At 45.8% G+C, this 25,929-nt stretch overlaps 1 protein-coding gene across 1 annotated transcript in view; it reads right to left on the minus strand.

Annotated features, from left to right (window-relative positions):
- CFAP43 (cilia and flagella associated protein 43) overlaps window positions 1-25,929 on the minus strand; it is a 753,224-nt gene that overhangs the window by 30,828 nt on the left and 696,467 nt on the right. Inside the window, exons 34-37 of the mRNA XM_078643733.1 lie at window positions 23,309-23,468; window positions 20,790-20,954; window positions 15,214-15,294; window positions 14,925-15,078 (exon numbers count right to left, since the gene is read on the minus strand). Of these exons, the coding sequence (XP_078499859.1) occupies window positions 14,925-15,078; window positions 15,214-15,294; window positions 20,790-20,954; window positions 23,309-23,468 (560 nt within the window). The remainder of the gene's footprint in view (window positions 1-14,924; window positions 15,079-15,213; window positions 15,295-20,789; window positions 20,955-23,308; window positions 23,469-25,929) is intronic.

A 25,929-nucleotide genomic window follows, 5' to 3' on the forward strand; every position in this document is an offset into this window, starting at 1 on the left:
AAGGTCCCAAAAGCGAGACCTATTGGCTAGGTTTTTCAATAGTGAAGGCTGTAATCCTTGTTATTGGCAGGAGGGTGAATGTGCACACTGAGCAGCATTTGCTGCTGCTTTTGGGACAGTCCAGGCCTGGTTGTATGTTTTTTTTATTATGGTGGGGAGAATGGTTTACATTACTTATCAGGTGACATTTGTGTCACAGGGTGGCTCTCTATGTCACATGACACCAAGTACTATAATGTGAGCTGCTTCCTGTTGTGAGCTTCATGCAAATTGCAAAACCATGAATCCTGACTTTTTAATCCTAAATACTTGAGCTGCTGTCTTCCTTCCCTTCTTGTACTTTCCCTTTAGATTGATTTAGTTCTGAATGGAGAAAATTTCTATGACGTACAGCTAAGCCAGAAAGAACCACCACGAGGCCGCAGTCACTAGCAGTACATGATAGCGATAGTTGGAAACAAAATCTATAGGGGCAGAAAAACTTATTTGGATATAACGACCCGCCACCCATGTATACTGCTTATTCTCGCTTCAGATTGGGGGTTCTACCAATGGACCAGCACTCTGGGCTGTGACAAGGTGTTGTTGCCACATCTGGTGAATGCCAGATTGCCGCCAGAACAATAGAAATATCTGCCCATGAGGTATTTCTTACATCAGCTCATTATAACACTATAAAGCACTATAGCACGGCCACTAGAACTAAGTGGCAGTGAAGAATAGGGTTGACATAATTATGCGGCAAGAAAAGTCAAATATGTAACATAATGTGGTACAATTTGTAGCAGTAATATTTCAGTTTTTTGTCCGTTTAACAACTACTAATAGCCGCACCTCATTAGTACCAGTTTAACACCCGAATGCAGCAATCGTCAACTGAAAGGTGACCAGTTAACCCTTGCAGATGGTTTGCCATTTCGCCGCCTTCTGTTTAGAAAGTGTGATTCGTAGAGCTACAAACATTTGTTTGGTGAAATCTGCAAATTAGGAAGCAGGTGGTGGTTTGCATGGGAAACGCGGAAACCACATAATAATGCAGAAAACACTGCAGCTGCATAATTGTAGTCACCCGGCTATAACGCTGTACCTGCTATTCAGACAGCACAATATGTTCACGGTTATGGCTACAATCAAAACGTTTTTCAGCTTTTCTTTTAAATGCATTGATCTTTCCTGTGAAAGGCGCTCTAGGAAAAACGAAAGTGTCCAAAGTATGCGTGTGACTTTGCCCGTTTCACTGAGTTATTTAATGTAACTTGGAGTACTTATTCCCTCGTATTCTGTTTGTTTTTAGCCTTTTTTGGTACTAATTATTTTCCTAAATGCTGCATTTTATACATTTTCCACCAAACAGTTTTAGAAGTGGGGTCGCATACGCAGAGCTGGATCTGGGTTCAATTCCTGGCGTCGGCTGAACATCATGTGATTCGGTGCAAACCACCTAATATCTGACCACCCACAGCAGAGGCTACTTGTCGAGCAGCCGGGACTCGACCCTGGGTGGCTGGCTTGCATGAAGAGGGCTAGATTTGTCTAGTATCATGCAACATGAATTACAGGCCAAGTGTCGTCAAGGTAAGCACGGGAAGGCTTCACAGGGGCTTAGAGCGTTAAGGGCCCTGGCATATTGATTAAGTCAACTGTGAAGAATGTACATATATGGCCCAAGTGCTCAAGAAGGATGCAGAAGCACCCATTCTAGAGTAGCCTATAAGGGGTGCACCTCACCAGAGACCCCAACACCGCCAGAACCATCCTACACGAAGGTATGAAAGACGTCGCCGAGTGGATGAAGAACAGCCGCTGAAACTGAACTCGGACAAGACGGAAGTCCTCATCCTGGGGCCATCACCCTCCGCCTGGGACGACTCCTGGTGGCCCCCCGCCCTGGGCAGCGCACCCAAACCAACGGACCACGCACGCAACCTGGGCTTCATCCTGGACTCCTCCCTCTCGATGACCAGACAAGTCAACGCCGTCTCCTCATCATGCTTTCACACCCTTCGCATGCTCCGCAAGATCTTCCGATGGATCCCGACCGAAACCAGGAAGACGGTCATCCAGGCACTCGTCACCAGCCGACTGGACTACGGAAACACCCTCTACGCCGGAACCACAGCCAAGCTACAGAAAAGACTCCAACGCATCCAGAACGCCTCCGCCCGACTCATCCTGGACATCCCCCGACGCAGCCACATCTCCGGCCACCTGAGGGACCTGCACTGGCTCCCCGTCAACAAGAGGATCACGTTCAGGCTCCTCGCCCACACACACAAGTCTCTCCATGACCTGGGCCCCAAGTACCTCAACGACCGCCTGACATTCTACACGCCCACCCGCCAGCTACGATCCACTAGCCTCTCCCTCGCCGCCGTGCCACGCATCCGAAGAGCCACCGCCGGAGGCAGATCCTTCTCCTACCTGGCGGCCAAGACCTGGAACTCCCTCCCCACCCACCTTCGGCTGACCCAGGACCATCTCACCTTCAGGAGACAACTCAAGACCTGGCTGTTCGAGCAGTAACGGACCCCCTCCCCCAAGCGCCTTGAGACCCTTCTGGGTGAGTAGTGCGCTATACAAGTGGTATGATTGATTGATAGATTGATCGTCGTATCCTTCACACTGGGGCCCGATCTTTTCAGGCATTCAGTTATCCTTGAAGGTGAAGGCAAGGGAGGGGGGGTCATATCTACAGTGGTTTATTGCAGACCCGTCTCCTAATGCATGTAGAGCAGTCTGCAGCCCACGACGGAACGAGAAGTTTGATTACTGAGCAATACTGTGAAACTGGGCTAGAGCAGCCCACATTTAAAAAATAAAAAGTTTGAGCCTTAGTTGCGTAGCTGAATGTGCCTCCCCTGCTAATGCATGTACAGCAGTCCGGAGCCCACGGGGTAATGAGAAGCTGGTGTGGTTGGCGATGTTGTGGCCCCAGTCGAGAGCAGCTGACTTCCTCTGTGAAATCGGGAAGTGCATTGAAAGAGGTTACATAGAGAGGAATCAGCCATATAACAAGCGGGCCAGCGCGGCGACCGCGAACGCGCTAATTGGAAACATAATCCCAAACAGATGGCTCCGCTGCTCGCTCCCGCAAGTTGTAGGCCGTGGGTGGATACATTTACTGGGAAAGGTGGGACATGCACCCGCCTTTAGCCAATTGTGTGCTGTCTTTTTAGAAAGATGCACGCAAAGCTGAATAGAAATAATGCTGTAAAAAAAAAGCCACACGCACAAGCTTGTGAAAAGTCCACAGTGATTCCAAGAGGCCTTCTCCTAGAGCAGGGCATGCGCGCTGCGCTAGGCTAGACCTAAAAACAAAACCTTGGAGGCTTGTGCCGATGTCCTGAGGAGGTTTCACACCCCGTAACTCGAATATCGGCTGAACAGAGCATCTAAACAATTAACTACAAACCTGCTCTCTGCAGTGGTTTGCAGCGAATTGTTTGCACACCAGGTGATTTCGGCTCCTCACCAGGTGACTATATTGTGTGACACACGGTGGGACCTAAGACTTGGAAGCTCTGATACTGCATCAAAGCTCTAGCTCTACCACCAGCTGACAGTCACTTGCCTCAGCTACTTTCCATTTAGCAGATGAGAACCCACTCTTTTGTTTCCCAGATTAGGGTGGGGTAAATAAGCCCTGCACATTTTACATCTACTGCCCACGGGTGAGGCTTTCCAAAGAGTCTTGCTTCACTAAATTCAGTGCTGGGGCCCCACTAGTACTCAATCACACAAATAAAGTACTGCTGGTGGCAATCAGGAAAACATGAGGCCAACGAGTCGCGGAGAACACTGGAAAATTGTCTTATCAATGCATCTCAGCACATCTAGCCCCCCTCAATCAACCACATCTCATTAGGTGGTGGTTCCTCCTTCACCAACTCCTTGTATAGACCAGGTGCTAAAGGTGCAGTTCACCTTTTATCCATGAAACACAACACTCTTGTTTCACACTGGACTCCACTAAATGCCAAACCTCAAGGCTGGTGAACTTTTCCTGCCTGTGCTAAGCCTGTAGATGACACTGTAACTTAATTTCAGCCTTCAACAGAATGTCAGTGGCATAACATCGGCCCCACAGCCCCCATGGAGCAGAGGTCCCTGAGCTTCAGGGGGGGCCCTCATCACAGTACCTTGGCCAGAGAGCTCTTGACTGACTCTGGAGGGCGGGGCCTCCATGTACTTTGCAGGCGGGGGTCCTCAAGTTTTGTTATGCCATTGCAGAATGTCACCAAAAACAAGAATTAAAAAAAACGTGTGGGTTTGAGGAAAATGATATTTTGCCTGACCAAAAATGTCCACTACATACACCCTATGTTACATTCATGTGCATGTCACCCATGCATATTTCTCGTAGTGGCCTGAATCACTAGGCCTCTGCAAACATGTCCTGCAAGTCAAGTCATCAAAGTCTCCCAAACGTTAAGCTAAAATGAAGGCCCATGTATTTTGCATTTTGCATTGTGCACTTTTAAATAAATATCGTACTGAGCCCTTTTTTTGTGGTTGAACCACTTTCTGAACTTCTGCCAAGACAGTGTTATGAATAACAGTTATCTGTTTTGCTGTACAGAGTGGCATCCCTGCCCGGTGAGGAAATGTAAACAGAACCCGTCCGCGACAGATAAGGCCTAGCTCTCTGTCTCAGCCCCCATGCAATGAACGGAGAAATATATGCTTTTCTGATTCTTAGTGGCGAACAACCTTTTGCTTCAGACAATACATCCCCTATCATATCAGATTGTACAAGATGTGCTTTTCGCCCTGACACAAGAGATGTCTCTGCTAGGCCGAAAGTCAGCTCTCCTCCCAGTTACACGTCAATTGTACGCCATGCTCAAGTTGCACAATTAGGGCAGAGTTCCAGCTGGTCATGCAAACTCCTCCCCTAAGTACCCACCCACCTATGACATCTACCTATCATCTACCTATGACTCATCAAGTGTACGCCCACATGCTCTTATCTCTTTCTTTCTTGCTCTGCCTGGAGCGCTCCTCCCTATGTACAAGGAGTAAAATGTATATATTCTGTTCATTGTTATTAAATGTTAGATTACTCTTCCTGAACCTCAGTGGTGATGGAACATATTCTCCCTTTGACTCGAGTTATTGGAATAAAGCCCATTTTAACTTGGACACCACGGATCCTGTCTCTCATTTGATGCATGATACTTTGTTAATGCCTAGAAATTCTGCCAGGGTAATATTTTATTTACCACATTAATTGGCGCCCTTGAACAGGGACATGTCCCTTTCCCCACTCGCCGGAGTTTGTAGGTCTAGTCTTTGCCCCCTTCCACAGCCGTGACGGACTTTAAAGTGTACACGCCATTGGGATTACCCGCTACGCCCTCAGGCCCAGGAGGAGGACGGACTGCGACCAGGCATCCATGTGAGGCGGTGAGGAACGCGGATCGTCTCAACCCAGAGCCCAGCCCGTGAGAGAGCAAGGTCCGAGGTCTCCAGAGGTCCACCTGTTCCAAGGCGCATGCGTAGAAGTCCGAGGCCTTCAAGTTTCAAGATTCTGCTTGCGGGTGAGTACCACTATGGGGAATGCATCAAGATTCAAGACGTGCCCATGGTAAACGTGGGCGCGGTCAAGACGTGTCTCATTCACGTGAGACCGGTAAAGACGGGCCCACGGTTAAACATGGGAACGGTCAAGACGTGTCTCATTTTTGAGACCGGTATGGTTGTACTGTATTTCAGTGCATAAAGTTTTTCAAGTACATGTTTAGCTCTCTGTATCAGTTTAGGTTGTAACTGTTTTAGTGTTTAATATTTGTTTGTGTGTGAATGATTGTTGATTGTTTCAGTCTATTTTTGTGAATATTGGTTTCAAACATGCCACTGTTTTCAAAGTTACGTCAGATAGGGACCAGAAAAGGTATACTAGAAGAATCAGTTAACATCCCGCCTAGAGACACACCTGGTCATTATATGTATAATAAGCATGGATTAGACGCCATTTTGTTTTTAGATTTATGGGTAAACTATGCAAAGGACCTGGAGGAAAAGTATAGATGGCCAATCTCGGGAACATGGGATCCTGAATGTATTATGAGGGTGGAGGAAGCACTATGGAAAAGGAAGTCAAGACCCTCTCAGAAAGATGCCATCGAATTGTGGCGCAAAGAGTCATATAGGAGAACAGAGAAAGAATTGAATAAAGCAGATAGAACTAGACAAGCTGGGGAGAAAGCCAGAGAAAAGGAACTGCGGTAGGAGGGGGAACGTGTCAAAACAGAACAGACTGATAAGGAAAGAAACGCCTTTGTTAATGGTATTTATCCCGTTCTGTCAGAAGAACTAGCTAAAGTGACCACCTCAGAAAGATCCAGTAGGTCGCGAACGCCACCACCTGTACCATATAGAGTACATAGAATAAAGCCGACAGCATCTGAAGCATTCATTTCCTCGTATCTAGACGAGTCCCTTCCAGACTACGTTAATGCAGGTTTTCCTCCACCCCCACAAGCAGATCAGCTCCAGCAACTTCAGCAGCAGCTAGCAAAAGATGACGTAGGTCCCGGGGCAGTGGGAGGGGTGCCTACTGTAGATGCAGCCATTCCATTTTGTGTATATGATACAGAACCAGGAAAGGGTTCAATGGTCGTGATTTCACGTAGACTAAGACAAGCTGTTGCATATCTAGAGACATTACCAGACATGAAAGATCACCTAGATAGCATGTATCGTTTTATTAGAACGGGGGAGGGACCAGATAGTATAGCACAAGCCATGGCACAAAGAAAGGTAGGGGTTAAGAATCATATCTTACGTTTTATTATTAACTGCCTGATCAGGGAACAAGACGTAGGAGACGGAGATGTAAAGCCAGGTTTGATAGAATGGAGTGATCACATAGATGCCGGTCGACATGAGAAACAGGGACAGATAGATGCCATGTACAAGAAAATACGAAAAGAAATAATAGAAAGACACAGAAAAGAGTCTGACGAGAAGGGCGAGTCATCATCCGAAGAGGTAGAGGATCGTCAGGATCCGAAAGGCAAGATTAATTATGTAGGAAAAGCGCGACAGTTTGACAGACCCAAGTGCCTTGATTACCGTAAACAGGGGCCAGCTATAAAAGAAAGGTATTCCCTTGAAGCATTATTCCAGGCTACTGAAAAAGCACTGAAACAATGGATAGGGAGTGAGAGACCTCCCACACAACACGAAATAGAGTTGGCCCGGTCAGCCACCCAGTGGGTGTCCAATGCCAATATATATAGTAGTGATATAGTGGCTCGGACCTTCTTAAGCCTTCCACCGAACGAACAGCGTTTGGCTGGTATTTACCTGGTTCAACACTTGATAACGTTGTATAAAAGTCAGCATTCTGATCCTGGTCACTTGCATAAAATACTTGACGACATTTTACTAGATAGATGGACAGGTTTAGGTACTGAATTAATTAATGTATTCCTGGATCAACGACATAAGTACATAGATTCTCTGACTACATACATGCCTCCAGTCTTACACCATGACAGAAATAACGTACACATAGACAGACAGAACCCCCTACGAGAGGTTCATCCCGTTAAGAATGCGGCCAATGAGTTACAACGGGTGTATGTTTACACCCCCTTAACGAAATTAGAGATTCTTGAAATGAAAAAGATGTTGCCTTGTCATGATAAAGACCCAGGGGGATTTCACCGTGAATTAAAAGACATCCTCCGCATAGGAGATTATACATACGCTGACATTCTGAAGCTATTAAAAGTACTGTTACCTGCAGGGATTTATGAAAAGCTTAAGGAAAAAGACTGGGAAGTGGGTGAGAAAAAGTTAAGTTGGGATGCATTGGAAACAGAAGAGAAGGGCAGGGCCCCAGGAGTTGGTCTTGGAGAAAGAGCTAGAGAACTACCTGAATTCCTGATACAAGTGTTGCCAAGATTATTGATTACTAAAAAGGAAGATTGGGATGCTATTTCAGCATGTAAACAAAAGCAAGACGAGGACACAAGTGATTTCTATTCTAGATTTGAGAAATGTTTTACTATTAATAGTGGCCTTAAGCCAGGTAGCGAGTCATTTCCACATCTTTTTGTGAGCAAATTAGTAGAGAATTCCTTACCCCAGATCAAGAATAGAGTACTGAAGGTTGAGAGTACTTGGCAAGCAAACAGCCCTTCACAAATGTTACAGATGCTACAGTATCATCAGAATAGGATTAGAGAAGAGCAGGATCATGAAAAGAGACGCATGAAAGAGACAAAAATGAAGGTGCTGGTTGCCCAGACGGTACCGGCGACTTCAAACAAACATAACACGACACCTGTCAAAGGGAACTGTAACTATTGCAAACAACCAGGTCACTTTGTAAAGGACTGCACTGTTCTGAAACACAATATAGCTACAGGCAAGACAAAAGAGCGACAGTACACTCCTAGACAGAATAACACGCAACAGACAGTAGCGAATTATCCTCCACCACCGCCTGTTAATGCCACACCACAAATGTATCAGCACACACAGTCTGACTATCCAGAATATCAACAGTTCTCATGAAACAGCCTTGAGAGGGAAGTAGGCTTGCCCCTTATTGAGGTTCCTGTAGATCAAGAGGGTCCGTATGTACATAGTTGTGTTCTAGGTCAGGATCGAAAGTTTCTGATTGACACAGGGGCGAGCAGAACTACCATCAGTCATGACGAGGTTCCAGGAGCCCCTCTCTCAGGCTCACAGAATGTTTCCCTGGGATTTTCAGGAAAGCCTATTGTTAATGAAGTATCAAAACCAGTCTCCCTAGGAGTTGGTCCACTGTCACGTACCACTGACTTGCTACTTACTAAGTCATGTCCAGAAAACCTACTTGGTATGAAGACATTAAAAGATCTAGGAGCAGTTATCTGCTGTTCTCCAGAAGGAGTACGCCTGTTCTTACGTGATTTTAAGGGACATTATGTACTGACTGATTTTGACCACAGACTCAAGAACGTGCCACAGATCCTGTGGGCACAAGGACCGACTGACGTAGGTTACATGGACATTACGCCTCACCATGTCACACTCAAAGCAGGAGTAGTACTTCCACGTATTAGACAATACAAGTTACCACCTGACGCCGAAACAGCATTACTGAAAATAGTTGACGAATTTATTGCACGGGGGTAGTGGTAGAGACAGTCTCAAATGTATGTAACTCGCCTGTCATTCCTATCCTTAAAAGATCTGATCCTAGTGAACTGCCACTGTACCGATTGATTATTGACCTGCGAGAATTGAACAAATGTGTAGTACCGCAATATCCAGTGGTGCCAGACATTTCTTCATTGTTGACTGCTATTGATTCAGAGGCTACTTACTTTACTGTTATCGACTTGAAGAACGCTTTCTTTAGTGTTCCCATTCACCCAGACAGCCAGTACCTGTTTGGATTTTCATTAAAAGGTCGTAGCTTTGTCTTTACAAGAGCTCCTCAAGGTTTTACAGAAAGCCCTAGTATTTACAGTCAGGCTCTGAAGAGACAGCTAGACAGCATTCACATGCCTTCCAACACTGCGTTACTACAGTATGTGGACGATATCCTGATTACAGCACGTTCAGAAAAAGAATGTGAAAATGCATCACTGACAGTCTTACATTTTCTGGCTGACAAGGGGCACAAGGTGTCCCCTTCGAAGTTGCAATTCTGTGAAAAGCAAGTAGTGTACCTAGGACACTTGCTTTCCAAAGAGGGGAGACAGCTAACACAAGCACGTATACAGCTCATTGCTAACCTTTCACAGCCCAAGACACAAAAGGAAGTACGTGCCTTTATTGGCCTCACTTCATACTGTAGGCAATGGCTTCCCCAGTATGCCTTTCTAGCCAAACCACTCATACAGTTAACTACACAGGAGGCAGGGGGGACTGTCCTCCCTTGGACACAAGAACACACCTTGGCATTCGAGGAATTAAAAAGAGCTTTATGTCAAGCGCCAGTGTTAGCGACTCCATGTTACAGCAAACCTTTCATGCTTTTTGTAACTGAAAGAGAAGGAACAGCGTTATCTGTTCTCACACAAGATCAAGCAGGAAAACACAAGCCTTGTGCTTATTTTTCTAGCACGCTAGACCCAGTGGCCCAGGCTCTGCCTGCATGCCTGAAATCAGTTGCAGCAACAGCCCTAGCCATAAGACAAAGTGATTCAATAGTATTGGGCCACCCTCTGACAGTACAGGTTCCACATGCAGTGGAGGTACTCTTAAACAGAACACAAACACAACACTTGACTGTAGCAAGACTGACAGGATATGAACTGACATTATTTCAACCACACATAGAGATCAGACGTTGTAATATTCTGAACCCTGCAACACTTTTGCCCTCAAGTACAGTAAATGCACCATCACATGACTGTGTGGAACTAATGAATATAGTGACGAAACCAAGACAAGACCTGACAGATATTGCACTTTCAGACCCAGACTTAACGCTCTATGTAGATGGATCATGCATGAGAACAAGTACAGGAGAGTTAGTAGCAGCCTATGCTGTGACCATTGATAAAGAAGTCATAGAGACACAGAAAATAGACACATTGTCAGCACAAGCAGCAGAGCTCATCGCTCTGACACAAGCCTGCATAAGAGCTAAGCACTTGAAAGTAATCATTTATACTGATTCACAATATGCCTTTGGCGTTGTTCATGATTTCGGGGTACTATGGAGGGAGAGAGGTTTCCTGACCTCCCATGGGACCAAGATTCAGCATGGCCAGCTTATTCAAGCCCTGTTAGAAGCCATACATTTACCTACAGCCATTTCTATCCTGAAGTGCAAAGCTCACACCAAAGTTACAGACACCATTTCCCAGGGTAATGACCTGGCCGATCGAACAGCCAAACTTACAGCCCAGACAGCCCAGACACCAACAGACACGACAAGGACAGAGGTACCATTACTGACAACATGTATGACAGTCAGGGATCCCACTCAAGACGTACTCGACATACAGACACATGCCACTGCAGATGAGATAAAGAAATGGACTGAACAAGGAGGGGTCCAGACTGACCAAGGTTGGATGACTAAGGAAAAAGGCACATGGTTTCTCCCAGATTCCATGGTACAAGTAATCATTAACACAGCCCATAGTCCAGCACACTTAGGAGAAAAAGCAATGTTAGACAGCTTACAGAACATCTGGTTTAACAAGCACATGCGTGCAGCAGCGAAGCAGAAAGTACGAACATGTATGATCTGTTGTCAGTTCAATCCAGGTAAAGGCATCCCGGTGGAACAAGGCGGATTTCATCCTCCTGACCACCCTTTTGAGGTTCTCCAGATGGATTATATCCAAATGGACAGATGTAGAGGTTACAAGTATGTCTTGGTGGTAGTGTGTGCACTATCTAGATGGACAGAAGCTTATCCAGTTCCAGATTATACTACTGTAACAACAGCCAGACAGTTAGTGCGCGAGTATTTCCCCAGGTATGGATTACCTCGGGTGATCTATTCAGATAACGGCCAGCCATTCTCCTCTGAATTAATGAAACAAGTGTCCCTTCTGTTAGGTTATACATGGAAGTTCCATTGTGTCAGACACCCAGAAGCAGCAGGCCTTGTAGAAAGACATAATCAAACCCTCAAGACAAAATTAGCAAAGGTCTGTGCAGAGAAAGGCGTGGATTGGATGGTAGCCCTGCCGGTTGCCCTCTTTTACATGCGTATGGTAGCACATTCCAGAACAGGCCTATCTCCGTATGAAGTGGTTTTCGGTAGACCGCCAAATATGTGGGGTACGCCTATGCCCAGAAAGATAACTGATGTTGACAGTAACATGCTGACAGATTACCTGGCTTCCTTGATGTCTGCACTACTCTCTTGTCGTTCACAGGTTGCTGCCGCCTTCCCTGACAACACCCAGGTCAAGGAACACGCCATAGTCCCAGGGGACTTTGTGTGCATCCGGAATTTTGACCGATCAAGCCCCCTTGAGCCGCGCTGGAAGACCCCGAAGTTGGTGCTTCTTACCATGAGGACCGCACTGAAAGTGGAGGGACGCAAGGGCTGGATCCATGCCCATCACGTTAAGCGGTATTTCGGACAATGTGGAACATTTGCAAGGAACATTGACTTTAATGACAATACAGACTTTGTGCCGCCTTTGCTTGAAAAGACCCCTCAGCAAGAGTATAGGTCCAAATTGAGATCTATTAAGTCAGACGTAGTTTAATTGTTTAAGCCCACCCGGTGGTGAATCGGTTAGACCAGTTTCTGACATGTATAAGATCACATATGAGAATAGCAAGATGAGAGATAAAAAGGAAAAATACTGCAAGACATTACGCAGTAGATGTATTGTTACCTTGATCATTATTTTTATTCTGTGCATTGTTATAATTGGTGTTAGTTTATTGCTACATGTTTTCTTTTTCATTTCCTCACATATACATTCATCCAGTATGCATACGTGACCAGCCAGACCAGCAATGCAACTGATTGCTGGGTATGTGGCCAACTACCCCCTTATCAGAAAACAAAGGGAGTTCTGCCGAAATAGATTCTAAAAAAAATTTTTGAGGAAAAAACGCCCATTGGATAACATGGCAAATCGCACCTCCGCACAAGACATGCTTTTTCCACGACTTCCACAGCTCAGATCCTTTTCCAATTTGGCATCACAGTAGTCCAAGCGATGCCCTACATCCTCACCAAAAAGCAACCAAATCCCTCCACTGGAACGGGTACGAATTTCCGCTCAAAGACACGCCCCCCCGCAAACAAATCTAGCTCTCTCCTGCCTAACGTAATGTCAACATACTCTGCACAAACCATGACCACATGGCGCTATTCACAAGCCATATTTACAAGAAACTCAGCAAGTTATAATAATGACATGCTCTTCATAAACCATATTTACAAGGAGCTATTTACAAGGAACTTCACTCTCAGAAGGACTTTCTTCTTTCAAAACGTCACGCCATACCTATTTCATTTGCGGTCAGACAGCTTATGTACATCTGCCCTTAGACTGGGGTGGAACTTGTTATATAGCAGACAGAAACAGCGTGGGAGCAATATACAGATTTCAACAAAGGTTTCTTTTTCTTTGTTGGCCCCGTCCAAAATAGTAAACTGATACGCAAATTAACAAGAACCCTTGAAGCAGTAGTGAATGTGACTGCATCTGCCCTGGCGACTTGATCCAGGAGCAGTTTGCCATGATACTATCTCTGTCTGCAGTGTGGCCTGGCGATTTGCAGCCTTTGTGCCACTGCCTGTGTTCCCCATCCACATGTACAAAGGATAAAGATGAAGAAATGATTCTGTATGATCAGCTATACGGTCTCATGAATATAGATGTATCCTAAAGGGTTATGTAGGTGACAAGGAGGGAATGAGGAAAATGATATTTTGCCTGACCAAAAATGTCCACTACATACACCCTATGTTACATTCATGTGCATGTCACCCATGCATATTTCTCGTAGTGGCCTGAATCACTAGGCCTCTGCAAACATGTCCTGCAAGTCAAGTCATCAAAGTCTCCCAAACGTTAAGCTAAAATGAAGGCCCATGTATTTTGCATTTTGCATTGTGCACTTTTAAATAAATATCGTACTGAGCCCTTTTTTTGTGGTTGAACCACTTTCTGAACTTCTGCCAAGACAGTGTTATGAATAACAGTTATCTGTTTTGCTGTACAGAGTGGCATCCCTGCCCGGTGAGGAAATGTAAACAGAACCCGTCCGCGACAGATAAGGCCTAGCTCTCTGTCTCAGCCCCCATGCAATGAACGGAGAAATATATGCTTTTCTGATTCTTAGTGGTGAACAACCTTTTGCTTCAGACAATACATCCCCTATCATATCAGATTGTACAAGATGTGCTTTTCGCCCTGACACAAGAGATGTCTCTGCTAGGCCGAAAGTCAGCTCTCCTCCCAGTTACACGTCAATTGCACGCCATGCTCAAGTTGCACAATTAGGGCAGAGTTCCAGCTGGTCATGCAAACTCCTCCCCTAAGTACCCACCCACCTATGACATCTACCTATCATCTACCTATGACTCATCAAGTGTACGCCCACATGCTCTTATCTCTTTCTTTCTTGCTCTGCCTGGAGCGCTCCTCCCTATGTACAAGGAGTAAAATGTATATATTCTGTTCATTGTTATTAAATGTTAGATTACTCTTCCTGAACCTCAGTGGTGATGGAACATATTCTCCCTTTGACTCGAGTTATTGGAATAAAGCCCATTTTAACTTGGACACCACGGATCCTGTCTCTCATTTGATGCATGATACTTTGTTAATGCCTAGAAATTCTGCCAGGGTAATATTTTATTTACCACAGGTTGTTGGCTTATAGTGAGGCGTAGCCAATAGGTGATGCCTGAAAATTCAACACTTTAAAAATGTAGCACTTTTCCTCTGTAATCTTGTTATAATTTGATCTGTAATGTGTACCTCATCAGACAAATGCAAACTGTGAATAACATTGCAGTTGATTTTGGAAATACTGTGGGGCATAACAATAGATAGCTATTGATCACAAAAAAGGATGTAAATATTGTTCTCTTACACAATGATGCCAGTGGTAATGTAACAAATCTTTTAAGTGATTATGATTAACCAGCTTCGGGAGAAAGAGTGCCACCAAGAAAACAGTACCCTTGTTAAAATGATTCTTCCACAATGGAAGGCCAATATTGTGATCTGTCTAGAAGCCTCAAGTGTCCTCAGGTGCAGCTTTGAAAGGCACAGCTGACAGACTAATCTAATAGCTAAGATTTCACAAAAGCCTGGTTCCCTCTGATCGTCCTGATACATGAGACAGCGGGGAACTAGATGAAACTATCTTGCCCAATTCTATATTGTTATCCTACAGAGAAGCTAGATCCATCACCACCTTGGGTTTTTTTAAGGGCGTTTTTGGGAAGCGTTATCTCATGCAGAATATTGATGTCTTACCAACAGCATTGTATATGTGTCTCCTTTCAGAGACGGATGCACGCATTTCTTGTATTTCCTCCTCAAGTTGCTGGTTGACCTGCATTTTCTGACCCATCTGTCTCTCTACGCCCTTGATAATTTCCTTGCAGTTCTTCACATTTTTCTCATGATCCTATGAAATAAATGAAGAATGATGTGGGTTTAATGGGATGATTCCTTCTGAAATGGGTAGGTTGTATCATTTTTAAAGCAGTCTATAGAGATGTTTTGTGCTGAAGGCGCATATCTTAGGTGTATTCAAGCTTACCTTGTCCTGCAGTTCAAGTGTTTGCTCCAAGATCGAAATCTGATGTAGGATACGTTCATCATAATCTGCTACGTTTAGGAACTGTGGAAAAGGAAAGATGCAGATTAATCAAATTAATCTACAGGGATGCAATAATGCATTTATTCTCTGTTTTTAAAGATAGATATTCGAACAGACTTGTTGACTTGTTAATGGAGAGAGTGTGGGGTTAAGGTCTACATTAAAGAAGGCAATGTGAGGTTTTGCCCATCCAGAATTCCTCACCAACAGATTGTTTAGTTTATAAAATGTATAAAATTACATCCGAGTGTTGTTTCCCTCAAATTTGCAACAATTGAGGAACCCAGGCAAACTCAATATGAAGCAACATACAATTCATAAATACCAAAATAAGAAAGCAGCCACTCTCTGGTTAGTATTGAACCACTGAACTTACAGCTAGATTCATCAATGTCCCTATCTGCGATTCCTTAATTGCGAGAAAAAGCGAATCGCAAATAAGGAATCGCAGATTGGCATTCATGAAAAAAATGAGAGAAAAAAAAGCGAATCGCAATCGGCCGCAATCACCGATTGCAATTTGCCGAAAAACGCTAAATATTCACATAACCGTCCGAAATCCGTTTTGAAATTGCGATATCGAAAATAGCGAGATCGCAAATTGCGATCTCGCTAAGTGCGAGATCGCAAAAACGGGAAGTCGCATCTTGAGCCCAGTGATGACATCACAACCCGGAAGTAGGCAGGTTCCACCCTCATTCAGCAGTGAGAGCCTGTACAGGGAGCATCACATTCAGAGGTCCCCTCCAGTGTGCCTACAGGAGTTGTGCAGGATACACCCCAGTGTCAAGCATGACTGAGGAAGCTGCAGCTGGATCTGCTAGTGGGCGCAAAAGAAAGATAAAATTTTCCGAGCAGGAGCTTGAGTTCCTGGTAGAAGGAGTCTGCAAGGACTACAATCGCCTGTTTGGCAAAGATTCGAGGAGGGTGGCCGAGGCGGACAAAAGGCGGCTATGGTTGCGCATCCGCGCAAAAGTTAACTTTGTGGGGGTGACCCAGCGCTCCGTGGACGAACTCAAAAAACGGTGGTATGAACTCAGAGGGAGGTCAAAGGAGAGGATAGCGGAGAGGCTGGGGGAGCGTGTGGCGACAGGTGGAGGGGAGCCCACTGTCCCACCGAATACACCACTGGAGGACCGAGTGGAGGACACAATTAATCCACAGGCATGCGTGGGTGTGACACAGCTTGACTCCTCCCGACCCACACAGGACACACCAGGTAAGTGCCATGCCACTGCGACCCCCTGTCCCCTAACAATGTCCAATACTCCAGAGCCTCCCATATCAAAGCCAAGTCATGCAGCCAAAGCACACCACTAAAGCCCTAATGCATTGTGGGACATGTAGTCTGACCACATTTACCATCTTGCCCCATTAAGCCACACATGTTTAGTGAGAGTCAATCCTGCAGCCAGTCAGGTAATGGTAGTCTGCATGCATGTAGGAAGTCCAAATGGGTACGAAACATGTCACTAATCAACGTCCACTTTACATCACAGGTGGCGCAGATGTCCCAAGCACTGACAGCGATGGCCTGGTCATGGACATCACGGAGGACACAGAGGGAGACGCAAATCTCTCCCCACAGCCCGGACCATCTGTGCAAGCTCCCGCACCGGCGCTCATCACACCACCTGCCCCTGTGGCCAGTGCCACCCCTGTGCCAGCACGCGCTGCAGTAGCACTGCCTGTCACACAGTCCCCAGTGGGACAACCTACACCAGCTCCAGTTCGCCAACCAACCTGCCGCCCTGCGGCTGTGAGGAGCCAGTCCAGCGGACTGGTGAGGGGTCAGCGCTCCAACATTTCCCATGCTGGTAGGGGGCTAAATCTGCAAGCAGGTGGTCTATCCATCGAGCGTAGGATGCTGCATGTGCATCAGACACCGGCACGGCATCTTGGGGCCATCCACCTGCAACTGGACAAGACTGCCCGAAATGTTGCTTTGATGTCTGAGCGGATGACAGCTGCCATGGAGGCCAACACACAGGCCATTAACAGGCAGCGGGAACTCAATCGCCGCAGACACCGCCAACTGCTGACCCGCCTGTCGGCGTACACGCGCTCGAAGTACATCATCGGCAACGCTACCTCGCAGCTCTCGCGACGCTCCTTGGCAATGCAGGTCCAAATGGTCCAGTGCTGCCAGGACGTCGCGACAGCTCTAGAGCATGTGGCTACTGCAGTCCAGGCCATGCAGGCTGCCAACCATGGCCGGGGGGGGGGGGAGGACGACACAAGTGAGGCTACATCCAGCCATAGCGGCCAGTCCATCCCTCCGGTGGTAGCACCCCGCCGCAGCAGCAGGCCCTCTGCTGCCTCACGTCCTAATCAGGAGGACGATGGGGAAAGGAGGCTGGGAGCATCTGCCCGGAGGCGCCATTGAACATTGACATTAATTTGAGGGGCCATGCTGCTGGTACAAGCATGCCCTCCTGAAGGACAGGCATATGGCGCAATATGTCAGTGATGTATAAGTTACCTGAATGCCAAGTTTATTGTGATTTAACAAATACAATTGGTTTGACTACCTTAATCTGACTCATGTCATTCTTAATGTCCACATGCATGAGTCAAGTAATGGGTGTGGGTGCTCTAGAAACAGTTAATAGTGATGTGGTTGCGGCGCCAGTGTCCTTCAGCAGGATTTTCCCCACATGCATGACGCACATGTGGAGGTGGGCGGTTGTCCCCTTCCGACTCACTGCCAGAGATGTCAACAGGGATCCTGCGCGTGGTAGCAATGTTGTGAAGGATCGCACACACGGCCACGATGCGGCAGCAGTCCTCAGGATCGTATTTCATTGCCCCACCTGTCTTGTGCAGTATGCGGAACCTGCTTTTCAACAGGCCAAATGTCCTCTCAATACAGTTCCTTGTGCGAATGTGTAATGCATTAATTCGCCGTTGCTGTGGAGTTGCAGGGTTGAGGTATGGGGTGAGGAGGTACTCACGGAGAGCATAGCCGCTGTCACCTGTATGTAAGGAGCAGAGGGTGAGTGCCTGTTCTGCGCAGCTACATGATCACAACGTACACATTTGGGGCATGTGTACTTACCTAGTAGGTGTCCTTCCCCAAAGTCTCCCCTGGCCAGTCGTGTGTGGATGCCGCTGTGCCTGAAGATGAAGGAGTCATGTGTGCTCCCCGGGTACTGTGCCACAATGTCCGTGATTATTGTTTTGGCATTGCACACCATCTGGATGTTGAGGGAGTGGTAGCTTTTCCAGTTGCGGTACATGTACTCCGTCTCAGCAGGTGGGCAAATATGGACGTGCGTACAGTCAATACATCCAATGACGTTTGGGAATGGAGCTACATTGTAAAATTGCAGCTTTGTATCATTGAGGTCCTGTTGGCTGGTGGGGAATGATATATAGTGGTGTAGCCGGGTCAGCATTGCCTCCAGGAAACTCCTTAGGCAGCGGGACATGGTGGGCTGGGATGCCCCCCCTGCAACTGCGACCATCCCCTGGAAGCTTCAGGAGGTGCAGGCAGCACAATACCTGCACATGTGTGGGCACGGCATTGGTCCTCTTTGTAGGGTGCTGCATCAGGGGGTCTAGGTCCCGGATGAGCTTGATTATCATGGCCCCACTCAGGCGGTACTTGGCATAGATTTGCTCCCTGGTTTGGCCCAGAAGGGTGACCCGCTCCTGTATCCCCCGTCTGTTGCGTGCAGCTCGCTGCAGCCTATGCCGCCTCACCAGCATGTAATGTCCAGGCATTGTGGGAATCACCAGGCTCCAGCTGCATGTCCTTAAATGTGTTTGATCAGCCCTGCACCTGTTGGGAGTGACCTAACTGTTTTTTGTAAAAAAAAAACTTCAGTACTGGTTACCAACTGATTTGAGTTCTTCTTAATTTGCGCGTCGCAAATAGCGATTTTCTTGTTTTTCTCTTTTAGCGATTTTTCATGAATGGCAAGTGCGACTTTTTTGCGACTTAGCAATTGAATTCGCAGAATCCATGGCTTCTCGCTATTTCCGATTCGCAATGCCCATCCTCCAGGATTCTGCGAATTTAATAGCGAATTCGCTATTTTTAAATTGCGAATTCGCAATTTAGGTTGTTTGGGTTTCTTGAATTCCTTCCCTTCAAATTGTGAGCGCAATTGCGAATTCGCAGCTATTGCGAACGCAATTTGGCTTCATGAATCTAGCTGTTAGTCTTATGACCCAGGTCACCGCTCCTAAAATGTAACCATCCACCTGTGGTAAAGCTTAGCAGTAAAGGCTAGTCGAACAGGTTTAATTATGTACTTTATGATTACTATTTAAAACATAAGCACCGTTAATTACATCATACTACAACTCTTCTTGGATAATTCCATACGAGTGCAATTATTTTTACTGTTGTTTTCTTTAAAAAAAAACTTGGAAATGAGTACTGGAACACAGAGGTGCAAATGTTCAGTCAAGTATGTGCGGCCTAGCAAGGACGCTTACTTCTTGCGGCTAGCCTACATCACATGCACAGGAAACGGTGCAGTGGCACTGAGAGTCGTGTGGGCCCACGTGTGCTCAGGTGCGTGGCGCTCGCTGGGCTAGCATGGCTCACTAGCGTGTCCCGTGGCTTCCCCTGGGGCATGCACGACTCACCCCCTTGACGTGGTGTTGATGGTCCACTGGGTGGAGGCGGCGGCGAGGAAGAGCTGCTGGGATCATTGTCGTCAACAGGTGGCAGCTTATCCAGGGACTGAGGCCAATCAGGGATCACTTGCAGCGGGACTGCTACACTCAGGAGGGGATCTCGTGGCCTCAGAGGGGTGAGCTGTAACTCTGCAGGGCAGGTGCAGAGTCCTGAACTCATCGCCAGTGTAATGAGTGCGGGGAGCCACCCTCCCGCTGCGTGCAGTGCGCTGGGGCCTTGCCGCGCACTGTACAGAGACACGTACACATAGTGTCTTGGTTGCACGCGGACTAACTTCGCAACTCCGTCCTCTTTATTTATACATGCGCTCACTCCAGCAGGCGTGAGCGCAGGGGCGGGGATCTGTGGACGCGCCCGCGAGAGATGCTGGTGCGCTAACTGTTACACTTATGTTCTACTTCACGTCGCCTTATTTATTCACTTCTAGCTACAGTGGTTGGCTTTGGAAGGTGTGTGTGCATTGATGTCAACGTCTGGCGTCACGGGTGCCCCACTGTATGTTTTGTATCTGCGCACATTTATCTTTCTGTGTCTGATCGTGTGTATTTATTGGTGGGCACATGTAATTGGCTCTGTGTGCACCAAAGATAGCAGGTCTGGCTTTAATGTGCTAGTGCATGCAGATATAGGCATGCACAAATGCGGTTTCCTTTCATTAGCACATTTAAACCAGACCTTTTGACATTACCAAGGCTTGTTACCTGTGAAAACAGTCCTCTTTTATCATTTGAAAAAGAAATAAAACACTGCAGGCCATTAAATGCATCCTGCTTTGAGAAATTATTTGTATATGCTCCATAAAACACACATTGTCCTGCAAAAAATAGGAAAAGGCATGGTATTGAAGACAAAAATATTTCCCTACCGTCTGGAGCTCCTTAGTGACACGCAGCCGCTGAATATCCCGAAGCTTCTTGTTCAGATCTTCCATTTCCATGTACATTTTTTTATGTTCCCACTCCTGCTGAAATATGCCTTTTCGGAAATCTTTGACTTCTACCATATTAGCGATCTTCTGTTCTCCTAGAGTCTGAAAAAAGAATATGATCTCACACGGGAGCACTGAGAGGGGGTACATATGAAAAAAAATTCCCAAATCATTAGGTACCTCCTTTTCTTGAACTGGCTATTAAGATGGGTGCACACACACTGTTTGTTTCTTACCAAGTCAATGCCAGTCCTATGTGAATTGCATCTCACCCATAAGCATTATCCTACATTAGGAGACCTAATGCCCGACCACAACATCTTTGTGCAACCAAATGCCATCTGCGGGTGCAAATGGCACATGCGATCTGGGTGATGTTTACATAAGAAATTAAATTTACTGCCACAACAAAATCCCCTTGCATTACAGGTTTTCTGCAGTAGGAGAAGGGGACGAAACAAGGGTGTTGCCAGGAGCAGGGACAAGGATTAAGTCCAGGGATCAGCTTTCTGCTGACAGATTTTTGGGGGTGGTTTTGCACAGCCCTACTGAACACCTCTATGGACTTTTTGGGCAGCTCCATATAACCTTCCTACAAGGAGCAATCCGCATGACGCACTCCAGGATCGAGCCTAGCTACATGTACACACTTTTTGGTAAGTCATAAGCGGGTACTCTGTGATATAAGTATATATTAGAGTTGCCAATAACAACTTTGAAGTTATGGTTATATTGTACTTTCATTTAAAAGGCCAATTTCATTTTACTAATAACTTTGAAGCTATTTGACAAATCTTCGTAGAATGTGTCAGTCCAGTTTGTCCTACTTTGTATGTTTTGCGAAAACCATTGGGATGGGACAAAGTTACAGGTGCATTTTGAATGTAATGTTTTTAATTTTAAGGCCCACGATTAAATATAGTCTGTACTACAGCAGAAACTACTAAATGGAAGTGCACCAACCATGGTATGATGACAGAAATGTACGCAGAATAAGCCCTGTCATATCTTTATGCAAATCAAATGTGCTATAGATATTTGAGTTACAAAAAGGGGCTTGGTGGGATCTGAAGAATGGAATTCTGAAGTAATCCACCCATTTTGATATGTAGAGAATCCAAGGGTCAAAAATGTGAAAAATAAACTCAACTTTCGATCGAATCTTCAGATCCAGACTATAGATTGACTATGCACGTTCTACAAACACCCAAACGGCTTTGAAGGAAGATACTCGTAGTAAATGTCAATAAGAGCCCTGGTCCTGATGAAATGCTAGAGGCCTAACATGCTTAGGCTTCAATAGAAATGAAATCTGTTGACAGTTACAGGCATAAAGGGTTGTAACTCCTCCTTTTTTATGGTTGTCCAGGGTAATATGAATAAACTAGAGTTAGGTCAACCTCAGGCAATATTAAATTGCAAGGGGTTTTCCAAGAGAATTCTGTTTTTGAGCAGCAGTCTAGTGAGTTACTGGGTTGGTGTCAAGCTACAACATGCTCCCCCTGTTTTAGAGTTACGCACACAGTGTGAGCTGACCCTTAATGACTGCTGACGTGCAGCGTGGTGCGGAGTAGGTCCAATGATGAAATATGCCATCTTGTGTGGATAAGGGACCAGAGTTCTGAAGAGACACTCAATCACTAGATGTTTAACGTACATTATATCTGGTTGATAGTACAATTACACCTGGTCTGTTTTTTTTGCAGCACAAGCATTTAATTGGCTGGCCATGGGTAAAAAAAATGCATTGAGGACACCAGTACATAATGCAATGGATCCACAATTTATCACAGATTCTGCATCACAGAAAAAGTTGGCAGGAATGGGCAAGGGGAGAATACCTGGCCACATGAAGGATGTGGGATATCAGGGGGATAGGTACAGGATCACTATCTGGCGGAATGCCAGACCTGGCACACACGGCCTGGTGCACATTGATATAGGCCATGCACAACTAGTTCTGCAGTCAACGTTGCTGGTCCAGGGTGTGACTGAAGGCCATGTGCCCCGCCCGGGGTTCTGTGGACAGACAGTTAGTTGCCGGATGTACTGTCATGCGTGAGGCCATGCGCTGCTGGTTCAGCACGTACGCAAGCTAAGCCTGGGTGTAGCTTCCCTTGAGGCCCTAGTTGTTGCAACTGGAGCGGTAACTCTATTTGTAAATTTCAAGCGCTTCAAACATCATGACATTTGCAAAGTTTTTAAAAACATGTAAAGTTACCAGTCGAAGGACTTAATAATTTTCTAGCATCCCTAATTTATTTGGTAGTCTGGAAACATGACTTGTGGTTCTGATGTGAATGAAAATGTTTACTGTTGTGTGGTCTAAAATAGGCAATAGAGAACTTAATTCAGAAGTGGCAGCTGACAGCGCACGTTACAATTTTTGCGACAGTAGGCCTCCATGCATCCTCTTTTCTATACCATGCTCTAAAGATACTGGTGTCAACCTTTACCCGGATAGTGCTGTTTAGGTCCTCGATCACGCCTCGCTGAAGAAGAACGCAGTCCGAGTAGTTTGGAATCAAGTCGCTGCTGTCCACCTCCACCTGACCTTGTTTGAGCAGGAACTGGATGGTCAGGTCCAGCTGAAATTTCATCTTCTCCTCCCGAAGCCTGTAGGAGAGATTTTCAAAAGCAAAAATGTGCAATGAACTTGTTATAAAGCGAACATTCTCACCATGCCCGAACCACTTCTGGTCGCATTAATGCATATGAGGCGTGCTTAGGAACGTGGATGGACTATTGGGGCATTAAAAACACATACACTGCCGTATTATGCCTTTTTTGCAGTTTTATATAGCGCAAGCTCGACCCTAAAGTATTGGAGGGCTTTACATACTCGCAGTTACATTACACAAGGTCTTTTTTTTTTTTAAGGACGGGGAGATTAAGTGATGCCTTATTGTGCAGACTTTGACGTAACGCACTTTAGTTATATAACCTCAATGCAGAATAAAAATGCTCTAAAATGAAAATGACAGAACATGAGGACTGCCCAATATTATTATCAAATTGCAGTCACACACAAAAGCCACATTTTGTCGTCAACGTAAAGTCCCCGGAGTGGTCACAGCACAATACAACCAAGCCTCCTCACAAGCAGCCCGGTAATTCCGTAACATTCTTATTATTTTAAATGTTATCATTCGTTCCCCGAATTCTGCAAGTCAAACGAGAGGCAATCTACAAAACAAAACATTGCTAGCAATTCTGCTCTGTTACCAGGCTCAGGGCTGAATTCAGATTCCTGTCCAAATAGGAGTTTGCATTGGGATAGGAATTAGTTGTGTAATAATCAAACATTCACAGTTTTCCATTGATTGATTACAGAAGCTCAAACCTACCAACATTTTGCAGGAGAAAAGACCTGGAAATTAAGCAAAAAAATGCGTAACTCAGTGTGTTAAAAAACGATTCTGCTCGTTATGCCTCATTTTCATGTAGAAAACATAGATATGGTATTTACCACAATTGGTAACTACCACACGCAGGGATAATGGTATTTAAAATGTGTGGTAATGTAGTGTATTTTGTAAAGCGCACAGCTGCCCCAACGGGCCGTCCCGGCGCTGTATAACGCTGTGGATCCCTTCCTGGCTCTCCCTGTGAGATGCCCCTCATGGGCACCCCCAAGGTGAAGCCAGGCATCCCCGGCGCTGATGGGGCCGTTGTGGAGATTAAGCAAGCTATTGCCCAGAGTTGCAGCGTGGGACCCATGATTAGAGTAGGCGCTGAGGCGAGAATTATCGAGTCTGCGGACATTGAGCTCAAGACCCTGCCGCGTCGGGACTTGAACCCTGGCCCCAGGCCTGATCTCTGCTTCAGAGTCTGCCGCTCTAACCAGTGAGCCACACTTCTCCATCCCTATTACTTCTACATCCTAATTACCCAACCCTATTCCACCCAGCTTGTAATGGGGGCCTATGAGTTCAAAATCTGTTATGAATCATTGATACCATGTACATTATCACCATATTACAAATTCCAGCATGAATGAGGGTGTCCAAGAGAGGCTCATGACTTGAACCACAGTGTCCTGGCAACATGGATTTGTCATAGGTAGATTTTCTAAAAATTAAATTTGACACAAAAAAAACCATTGAATGCGCAGCATGATTGAACACGCTGACTTGTTCAAGAGTCTGCATTATGAATCACATGAGTTTTAACGTAATCTGGATCAATCATTGCAAGTAGAGGTGGGTGAAAAATTCAGGAGAATTTCAAAATACTTTAAGTTTAGTCCCTTGTTTCTGCCTGCGGACTAAATTAGGGTTGTAGCGCTGCTCCATGGTTGGAAAATGATAGCACAAAGCCAAACGCACAGTTGCTTTAAACGCACTGTGAGGGGCTGGACAATGTATTTATTACCTTAATGCTATGAGAATTCAGCTAAATACATTGCTTAGACCCCTGACAAACAAGGTACTTATGTATTTATTTTATTTATTTATTTAAAGTTTTGTATAGCGCGAACATGACCCAAGCGGGTATCAGAGCGCTTTACATAAGGCTTGCGGAAGACATGGGTAGATAGCTGTGGGAGAAAAGCAGATAAATATACATCAGGTACACAGTGACCAATTAGCTGGTGGCACTAAGGCCGTATCAGATGCCAGGTAGATTAACCGGCTAAATCCCGTGTAAATACCGCTAGTTGCCAGACTGTAACTGGGATTTTTTTCCAGCAATTCTCTCGCGCACCGGTGGTTGGCATCATGAGCTCTGTGTCAACTCTGGCGTGCCCCTTAAGTTACACTGGGGTCACATATAACGGCCACCTCAGAATGTTGATATAAGTTTCTTTCTGAATGCTGCCCGCACTATCTGCTAAATGTAAATAATCCGACAAGGACAATAAATAACATTGAACCGTAGCCACAGCAATATCTTGCTCATCCCACAACAACACAAAGAGCAACACATTCAACAATTTGGCTTACATCAGTTCTATCCACTGAGAGGTACACCGAGCTACAAACTTATCCCACCATCCAGTAATAATGTTCTTTGTGGATGGACATCTGGCTGCTAAGATAACATCCGGTACCTCATGAGGGAGGACTAAAGCATT

The sequence above is a fragment of the Lissotriton helveticus genome, chromosome 5_1 (genome assembly GCF_964261635.1).
Source record: "Lissotriton helveticus chromosome 5_1, aLisHel1.1, whole genome shotgun sequence".
In the NCBI taxonomy this organism is placed as follows: domain Eukaryota; kingdom Metazoa; phylum Chordata; class Amphibia; order Caudata; family Salamandridae; genus Lissotriton; species Lissotriton helveticus.